This window comes from Chenopodium album, chromosome 15 (genome assembly GCF_948465745.1).
Source record: "Chenopodium album chromosome 15, dcCheAlbu1.1, whole genome shotgun sequence".
Lineage (NCBI taxonomy): Eukaryota > Viridiplantae > Streptophyta > Magnoliopsida > Caryophyllales > Amaranthaceae > Chenopodium > Chenopodium album.
Window position 1 is genome coordinate 2,214,733 of NC_137848.1, and position 9,020 is coordinate 2,223,752.

General features: G+C 38.8%; 1 protein-coding gene across 1 annotated transcript; it reads left to right on the top strand.

The window, feature by feature from the left end:
* Window positions 1-3,758: 3,758 nt before the first annotated feature.
* Window positions 3,759-6,771, top strand: LOC145583462 (protein FAR1-RELATED SEQUENCE 6-like). Its single transcript, XM_081640696.1, has 4 exons — window positions 3,759-5,110; window positions 5,212-6,412; window positions 6,493-6,570; window positions 6,658-6,771. Exons 1-4 carry the CDS (start codon window positions 3,759-3,761, stop codon window positions 6,769-6,771), a joined length of 2,745 nt encoding a protein of 914 aa, XP_081496822.1.
* The last annotated feature ends 2,249 nt before the right edge of the window (window positions 6,772-9,020 follow it).

Consider the following 9,020-nt stretch of genomic DNA (forward strand, 5'->3'; position numbering starts at 1 on the left):
TGGTTCAAAAAAGATTAGCTAGTAACTTTTGTGAACATCTCTTATAGTTGTTACCGTCAAGAGGTTCCAACTTAGAGAGGTTGGGAAGAGACTTTGCAATACTATTAGCAATAGACATAATTTCGTTTTCAAATTGTTGTAAATAAATGAGAAATCTAGAGCAAATAGTATAAAAAGTAACAAGTAAGATCGAAAAGATGATCCTACAAAATAGAAAGAGTACGGTGTGTCGTGAAACAAATTCACTGACTTGAAAACGAAATTCCAACACAACCAGGGTGCTCAATTGTATTCGTCGGCTCGTTCCTTAGATTAACATACCACTTCCACTCAAAGGCACTTTTGGATGGAAGGTTGGAGCCAAGTAACTTATGTCCAATATAGAGTATGTGTTTAGCTTGTGTTTGATATGTATTTCTTGTGTGTATGATCAGAAAAATAACCTCCAATTTATAATGAAGATTGAAGAAGATGGAAGATCAAGGAGGAATCTTTTTAATCAATAACAAAAAAAATCAGAATAATCATGGTGATTAAAACACCATAATCAACCTCTTCAATGGGGGGTTACAAGAAATTAACCAAGAAAAGGAATCCAAGGGAACCGTTGGAGTCCAACGGACAAACTCGCGCCCGATCGGGCGGAGTTGCCCGGTCCAGCGAGAACCCAACTAAAACGTAGGTTGCTCTCGCGCCTGGTGCGGAGCTCGCCCGATCGGACGGACACTCCCTTTTTCCAGACATCTTCTCATGCCCGGTCGGGCAGGGCTTGCCCGGTCTGGCGCCTAACAGGCTAAAATCGTATCACCTAATAAAAAGTAATTCCTAAAACCACTAACTAAAATAGATAGGGAAGTAGGGTCGAATCCACAGGGAAACAATGTTCTTTTACTCCTAATTAATTATTATAATCTAAATTATCAAGTAACAAAATTATTTTTAGGGGAATTAAACTAGGGAAAATAAATAGGAAGAAATCAATAATAAAGAGCCTAGGGTCACAGGTTCACAAAAAATTAATACTCTGGGATAAAACATAACAACCAATTATCAATGCATAAATTAACCAGATTATAAAAGGGCTTTCGCTACGTACTATAATCACAGTATTAATCTACCGGTAATAAATCTCATCTCTCGAATCTTGACTTAACCATTTATAAATTAACCTGCCTATTGAAACTAAACCTAAACATCAATTCTCATCTCTCGAATCTCGAATCAATATTGCATAACTCATACAATTAAACTTGCGCAAATCTAATTGCATAGCATTATAACAATCAATAGGAAAATAACCCACAACATTAACAATCAACAATAATAAATTATCCCTTAATATTAATCATGGATCCCCAAGAACCCTAGAATTAAACTACTCGTGCATAATTAAATCTAAGCTAACTAAAACAATTAAATAAAGCATGAATAAAAACAATAATAATAATAATAATAATAATAATAATAATAATAATAATAATAATAATAATAATAATAATAATAATAATAATAATAATAATAAGAAAGCAAATAATAATAAAACTAAACTAAAGATAAGAAAACAAGAAAAAGGTAAACTTTAGTATTGAAAATAACAAAAGACAAAAGCATAATAAAAGTGTGATAATGGAAATTAGAAAGGCATGAATATCAAAACTCAAAACTGGAAAAACTTAAATCAAACAAAAGCTTAACTAAAACTAAAAAGAAGAGACTAAAACTAAGAAATCTAAAGAAAAGCTCCGTAAATACTATTACTAAAGTCAACTCCCAAATCCCTACAGTAGTAATGAAAATCATAAAAAAAAAATAAAGATCTGAAAAAGTTAATCTCTTGTTCAGAAGATTCAGCTTTATATAACAACAAAGCCTCCAAGGAACAAAACCGACTTAAACACTCGGTTTTAAGACACTCGCCCGATCGGGAAAATGGGCCGCCCAATCGGGCCCGCTTTTTCACGCCCAGCAGCCAACTTCTCTTGGGGTTGGGCTTCCGTTTGCTTTAGGCCCAAACCTCTTTCTAATCACTATTTGGCTCATCTAGTAAAATTCGTGATACTTGTTTGGTCCGTACTAGTAATATGAACTTTGTAGCTTGCTTATTTAATTGAGCACTTAATCATTGAACTAAATTTATCCAACTCGGCCTTGGCCATTTAATATACGGTCATAAAATACGATTAAACTCCAATATCTTTGTAGTGGCTCAATAAGCTCGGAAATTGACATAAATTTACAAATTCCTACAAAATAATACCAAATCTACAAAAACACTAGAAAACGTATATTAGTAATAAAAATAGCTCCGCAGAGCTCAAATAAGCACAAATATGAACATGGGACGGGGAATAAAAATATATATAAAATAGACTCATCGGCACCCGGTCGGGCGGTGGAACTCTAGAATTTAACGACTTTTCTCGCGCCCGATGGGACGCCCATATCTGACCCTTTGAATTTCCTTTCTTTATTTCCAACAATACTGAACTTGCACTTCCTCACAGGTTAAGCCAACAAATAATGAAAGTGAACTAAAGAAAATTAAGATCATGATAATGAAAGTGAACTAAAGAAAATTAAGATCATGCTTAGTTTGTAGATAATGTATTACTAGGATGGCTGATGGGTATTAAAAGATGAACTGAAGACGAAGAAAGTGAATTTAAGAAATGTAACAAATGATGAGATAGTGGTAGTGCAATTATTATAAGAGGTCGCCCCCATTCATCCTTATGATGAACGTTCCATGTTTATCCTGGGGTAGATTTGTAAATAAAAGGAACAGTAAAATATACACATATGATTTAAAGGAATGGGTGATGTGTCGCCAACGTGGCGAAAAGTGTTGTACATGTTACAGCTGGCCGTAACGGCAAATCAAGTAAAGGGTTTCCGTGAACGTTAATTTGAACGGGGAGTCTATTATTTGCGATTTAGTTGGATTTGTTATGGTGGAATGTACTCCTTCCGGAGTGCGAAAGCTCAGCGGGAGTGCGAAGCCAAGCGTAAGGTCGAAGGTGTGACGGACACCAGGAAACACCGCCCCGGAGTCGCTCTGGAGGTCGGCCTTGTTGTTCAGATCTGGTGAGACTCTCCACTTTGTACTTGTAATTGAATTGTTACGAATTTCCATCCGAAATATTTCTTTTTTTGTGCGATCTTAAATTTTGGTGGTGGTGAATGATGAATTATGAAATAGGATATTCGCGCTGTTCTGTAATGGTGCGATGTGTTGTTGGTGCGTGTGAATTTGTAGATTGTGGATGATATAAATTATGAGATTATTGATGTATGTGTTGCTAGAATTGCGAGTATCAATTGGAAGATTTGTGAATATCAATTGCAAGATTTGTTACATTTATATTTAATCAGGGTGAATCCACATTCACGATTTGATTGTTTTGTGTGATTGTGCGTAAATCGGACTAGTAATTGTACCTGTGTAATATGCAAATTTGTGTTTGAGATCTACAATTGTACATATGATTATTTGGATAAATTATGGTTTGTTTTGATTAATTGGATAAACTGTGGTTTGTGTTATGGAATTGAAATTGCAATATAAAATGACATATAATATGTTTGATCCAATTAGCTGCTTAAACCTTTTGGCTGTAAATCTTTGAATCTGTAATTTGAGTACCCGACTTGATTTGCTTATATACCTGAATTTGTAGTTGATGTGTTAATTGTGGTCATTTTAATGGTATCCTGTGTACTATATATTGAACCAGAACAGTGAACAAATCTGTTTGGTAATGGATAATTGTTTGCATTCTCCTGGTCCCGGATGTGGTATTGAAGTCTGTGTGGGGGATAAGGGGAGTGCAGTGAGGACTCGGGAGAAGGCTGGTAATGTAGGAGAGGGAGATAACCAAACTCCAGATAGGCCTGGTGGTGGTTTAGCACCCTACATAGATGGTGAGATAACCCAAGGTAATGAAGAAGGGACTGAGTATGCATCACCAATGGAGACAGTTGAGACAGAGCAGACAGTAGTTGCAAGTAATCAACAAAGTGGCGTAAGTTATGTGGAAGCGCCTCGGGTCGGGATGGTGTTTAAAAGCTGGCAAGAAGTTGAATCCTACTATAAGGAGTATGGAGAACAAATGGGATTTGGTGTGAGTAGGGTACAGGGGGAATACTCAAAGGGGATTGTCAGAGATCGAATATCGACAACTTGGAGATGTGAGTGTTATGGTAGGCCAGATATGAGGGCCCAAAGGGAAGCCAGGAAAAGGGCTAAGGTGATGGGTGTCTCAGGTGCAGGGGAGCAAGTTGGAGGGATTGTAGGGGTGGTAGAGTTTAGTAATAGTAAACGACGATCCAAAAAATGTGAGTGTGAAGCGAAGGTTTATGCTAGGGTTAATGGTTCGGGCCAATGGGTGATAAAAGGGGTTGAATTGGAACATACAAACCACGAACCCATCCCAAGCAATTCAAAACTAGTGAAAGAGTATAGAATGAAGCAGTTTACTTCTCGAGTTAGGAAGAAGTTACTAAAGTACTATGATCGAGGGGTACCTGTGTCTCAGATACATGGCTGCTTAAGCTCGGAGTTTGAGGGACTGGATCCTTTGCCGTACACAGTTAAAGACCTGCAGCATGAGATTTACAAATCGAGGAAGTTGAAAATGGAGGGGGGCGATTCAACAGCTATGATGAACTTTTTCACCAAAATGCAAGGGTATAACCAGAATTTCTTTCATTCACAAAGGCTTGATGATGAAGGCAGGTTGAAGGATGTATTGTGGGTGGATGCACGGAGTCGAGCAGCGTATGATGAATTTGGTGATGTGGTTTGCTTCGATGCAACTTACTTGAAAAACCAGTATGATCTCCCGTTTCTGAATTTTGTAGGGGTCAATCACCATGGACAGTCAATTCTGCTAGGTTGTGCACTAGTGTCACATGAAGATTGTGACACGTATCGCTGGGTATTCAACCAATGGTTGGAGTGCATGAAGGATAAAGCCCCTTTGGCAATTCTAACGGATCAAGCAGCCGCCATGAGAAAACCGCTGGAGGAGGTGATGCCAACAAGTAGACATCGTTGGTGCATTTGGCACATCATGCGAAAGATTCCGGATAAACTTGGCAAATTAGAGAGGTTTGTGATATCCATGTTATAATTTAGGATAAATGTACGAGCTTCCTTATACCAAAAAAAATGCAGAACCTTTTTATGTACTGTTGGTTTTCATGTCGCAGGTATGCTCACATAAAAGTGGAGATGAAGGCCGTTGTCTACAACAGTTTTTCCATAATGCAGTTTGAGAATGGATGGAAGGAAATGGTAGTAAAGTATAAGTTGGAGGGCAATGATTGGCTAGACGGTTTGTATAACGAACGGCATATGTGGGTTCCCGCATTCATGAGAGAATACTTTTGGGCTGGTATGAAGACCACTCAAAGGGTGGAAAGCATTAATAGTTTTTTCGATGGGTTTGTTAATAGGCAGACCAAGTTGTGTGAATTCCCAGAGAAATATGCTCAGGCAATGGCGAAGAGAGTGGAGGCCGAGGTAGATGCGGATGCCAAATGCTCCAAATACATTAGGAGAATTGTTACAGGTTTCTTGGTAGAAAGAGTTTTCCAGAAAATTTACACAGACACAAAATTTCAAGAAGTTCAAACGGAGTGCATGCGTGTGATGTATTGCTACCCGCGAGAGGAGAACAAGATCACAGACACCCTTTTGCAGTACCTCATCGAAGACAGGGTGTGGGTTGTCCCGGAGGGTCGTGGTGAGGAAATAGTAACTGATAAGAGGAGGTTTTACTCCGCCTCTTTTGACACGGAAACGAAGGTTGTCTGTTGTGACTGTCGTATGTTTGAGACATGTGGAATTATGTGTAGGCATATAATTCGAATACTTGATTTAAACCTGGTCACTGAGATCCCTGAAAGCTACATTCTGAAGCGTTGGCGCAAAGACATACCCCGGCGACATACAATGGTTAAGGTGTCTTACCATGATCCGGAGAAGACTGAAGAGGGGAAAAGGTATAACACACTTATGCAAGCTTTTGAGACAATCTGCGAGGAGGCTGCCCTGGTGAACGAGGAAACAGTGTCAATGGTCATGAATTCCCTCCAAAAAATCAAGGCAGATGTATGTGAGCGGCGTAAGCGCAAGTTTGAAGAAACAATACCAATTAGCTATGCAGATGAAGGACCTGATACCTTCCAGGAGAACTCAGTGAATGATAATGAAACACAGTCCACGGTACAACAGCAATGTGAGAATGGAAATGGTGGTGGAGAATTGTTTTCAGAGTTAAAAACTGAAGAACAAGTTGTGCTGAAGGACCCTCCAACAAAAAAGAGAGGGAGAGGTAGGCCTAAAGGGTCACGCAACAAGTCCTTGGCTGAGATTGGGTACAAAAAACCAACAAAGAAAAAAGGCCAGGTAAACCATTCTTTTGTCATGATATTCCAGTTTGTAAGTGCAGGGGGTGTTTTCATTTGTACAATTTGTTTCACACACAGGTCAAGAAAGCTGTGGAAGTTTGTGCTGATGTTGATCCACTTGGAAACCAAAATGGTCCCCCGCCGAAGAAAATGAATGTAAGTGTACGTATGACATCCTACAAATTTCCATACATACTTTCTCAGTGTTGTTTATAAACCGTATGGAATGTATTTGTGTTACAGGTACGCCGCAAGAGTGGTAGGACTCCAACTCAAGCAAACGGAGATGGGGATCCACGGCATGTGCCTGAGGATGACATCCTTGTCATTGGGTCTTCTAATGCCTTGATGGGGTAGTATGTAAGTGATTGTTTGGATGTTACTCCTGCTCAGACTTTTGTCTTTATTGCTTAATCTTTGTGGTTTATGTTGTACAATCTCCGGAGCCTTATGTTTGTATTTGTGTGCTAAATTCGCAATATGCTTCTTGAACTGTTTGTGATTTACTCAGTACTCTTATATTCTCCCTTTATTTGGCTAGTATGTGTTATGCGTGCACGGATTGTATTTATGTATGGACAATCAAGTTTTGGCAGTGCAACCATTTACTGTTTTCCTGCGACTGTTCTATCTTTCACTCCACTGGCCCATTTAGAATATGTCTCATGTCCACATTTTCCTTAGTTCTAGTACGATGGGTTGTCTGTACGTGTTTAGAGATTGGGCAATTTTCAGGATGGCCCATGTTCTCATTGTTCTATTTCCTTCTAATCTGGGTGTTTTGTGTTTGTATTTGCAGTGGCTCATTTTCAATATGGTCATGATAACATTACCTTTTTTCCTATTAACCCGTGGTTTCCTTTGGTGGAAAAGGATTGGGCCATCATCACGAATGGCCCATGTTGATTCGACACTGGGTTTTTTTATTTCTAAATGAACTCCCCTATTTTTTATACGGCCCATGTCCAAATTGCCGTTTAAACCCCTACTAAACTGGGTTTTCCTATTAAAACGAAATTGGACGCAATACATTGTAATTATAAAGTGTTTTAAAAGGTACACATGTAAACTCTGATAAAGAGTACTTGGAAACACTGACTCATGATTCTAATAGGAATTCTGGGTAAAAATACCCTTGAGGGCGAGGCCCATTATACATAAATTACACCTACAGTACAAGACCACATTACAACTAAGGCCTATCTAATGGCAATTGCAAGACTACTTCAATAAACTTTTAAGACTAGCCCAGTACAATACAAACATTTAGCAGTCCAATTGAAGGCCCGTATTTCTAACCAAAAGGGATTACATTAAGCAAACCAAGCATACTACTAAGACAATTCAACGATGAACATTAATTTGCAAAAGGCACAATTATGCAACCCAAGTTACTATTTCTGCCCCAATTCCTTACACGTAGCACACCCACGCACTCCTTATCCATCAACATTGGTATTGTATTCCTTGTCAGCCATATTAGCCCCAGACACCGACCAACACCGGGCTCGTCGAATCTTGTTAAGTCTTGAAGTAGCCCCTTTCAACAACTTTTGGTAAACTCCATAATTTCTTTTCGGCTTCTTTAAATCCACACCTTGACTTGAGCCATTGACCACATTCGGCTGTTGGGTGTTCTCCTCAAATGGCGGTCCAGTGTCCACCCCATCATCATAAAAAAAAGCCTTGTAGTAGGAGACCTAATAGCCAACAATAACAACAAATTAGTAACCGAAATATCATGTGCCGAAGGTACTTCGAAAGTTGGTGATGGGAACTCTCAGCTCCTGAAACACCATTGTAGCCAACTTCTGCCATGAGCATGGCATCGAAGTCGGCGGAACTTGGCCTTGTACCCCACGCAGGCCCAAACCTGCATTTGGGTAACAAACCATCAAGATCTTGTAGGAATGTTGTACTCATGCGGTCCCTAGGACCACAAAATATACTTGATTTAATTATGGTGGGCCGAGGAAAGTGCCTCACTATCTCTTCTCCCATTTTTTGTTTTTGATTTTTGAAACAATGTTGATGTTCTTAACAGCAGATTTTATTACTCATGATGCATATTTATACTGCCAAATGTACCCAATTCTAGTAGGTGGGGAACATTTATGTTCCTTATGAGCAAGTACAAACTACCAGTAAATGAATAGAACTAATAATTGTTTCTGGTTTATGACTATTGGGCAAAAGGGAACATCATTGTGCCCAATTATGTAAGAGAAGGGGGAAACTCTAAAGTCCTTACTTGTGTTAGATTTTAAGTCAACACAAAGTCACATAGTTGTTTATCACATTCCTCATTGGTTAACTGACTAGATTAAGCTGTAATAGCCACAAGTATAAGTGCTTGACAGGTAATTCTCATCAACAATCTTCATCAAACATCCAACACACAGTCAATAACACAAATTGTTGCATTAAACCAAACAACTGGACATATTACATGACTTAGGTACCAACGAACATAGTCACTAATACATTATAACACATATCACTAAGTAGCATAACAGACACGGTAGAAGAGTACTACAACAACATCAGTCACAGAGGCATTACACCATATTGCTTATTTAGTTATATCTAAAGTACTACCCATACTG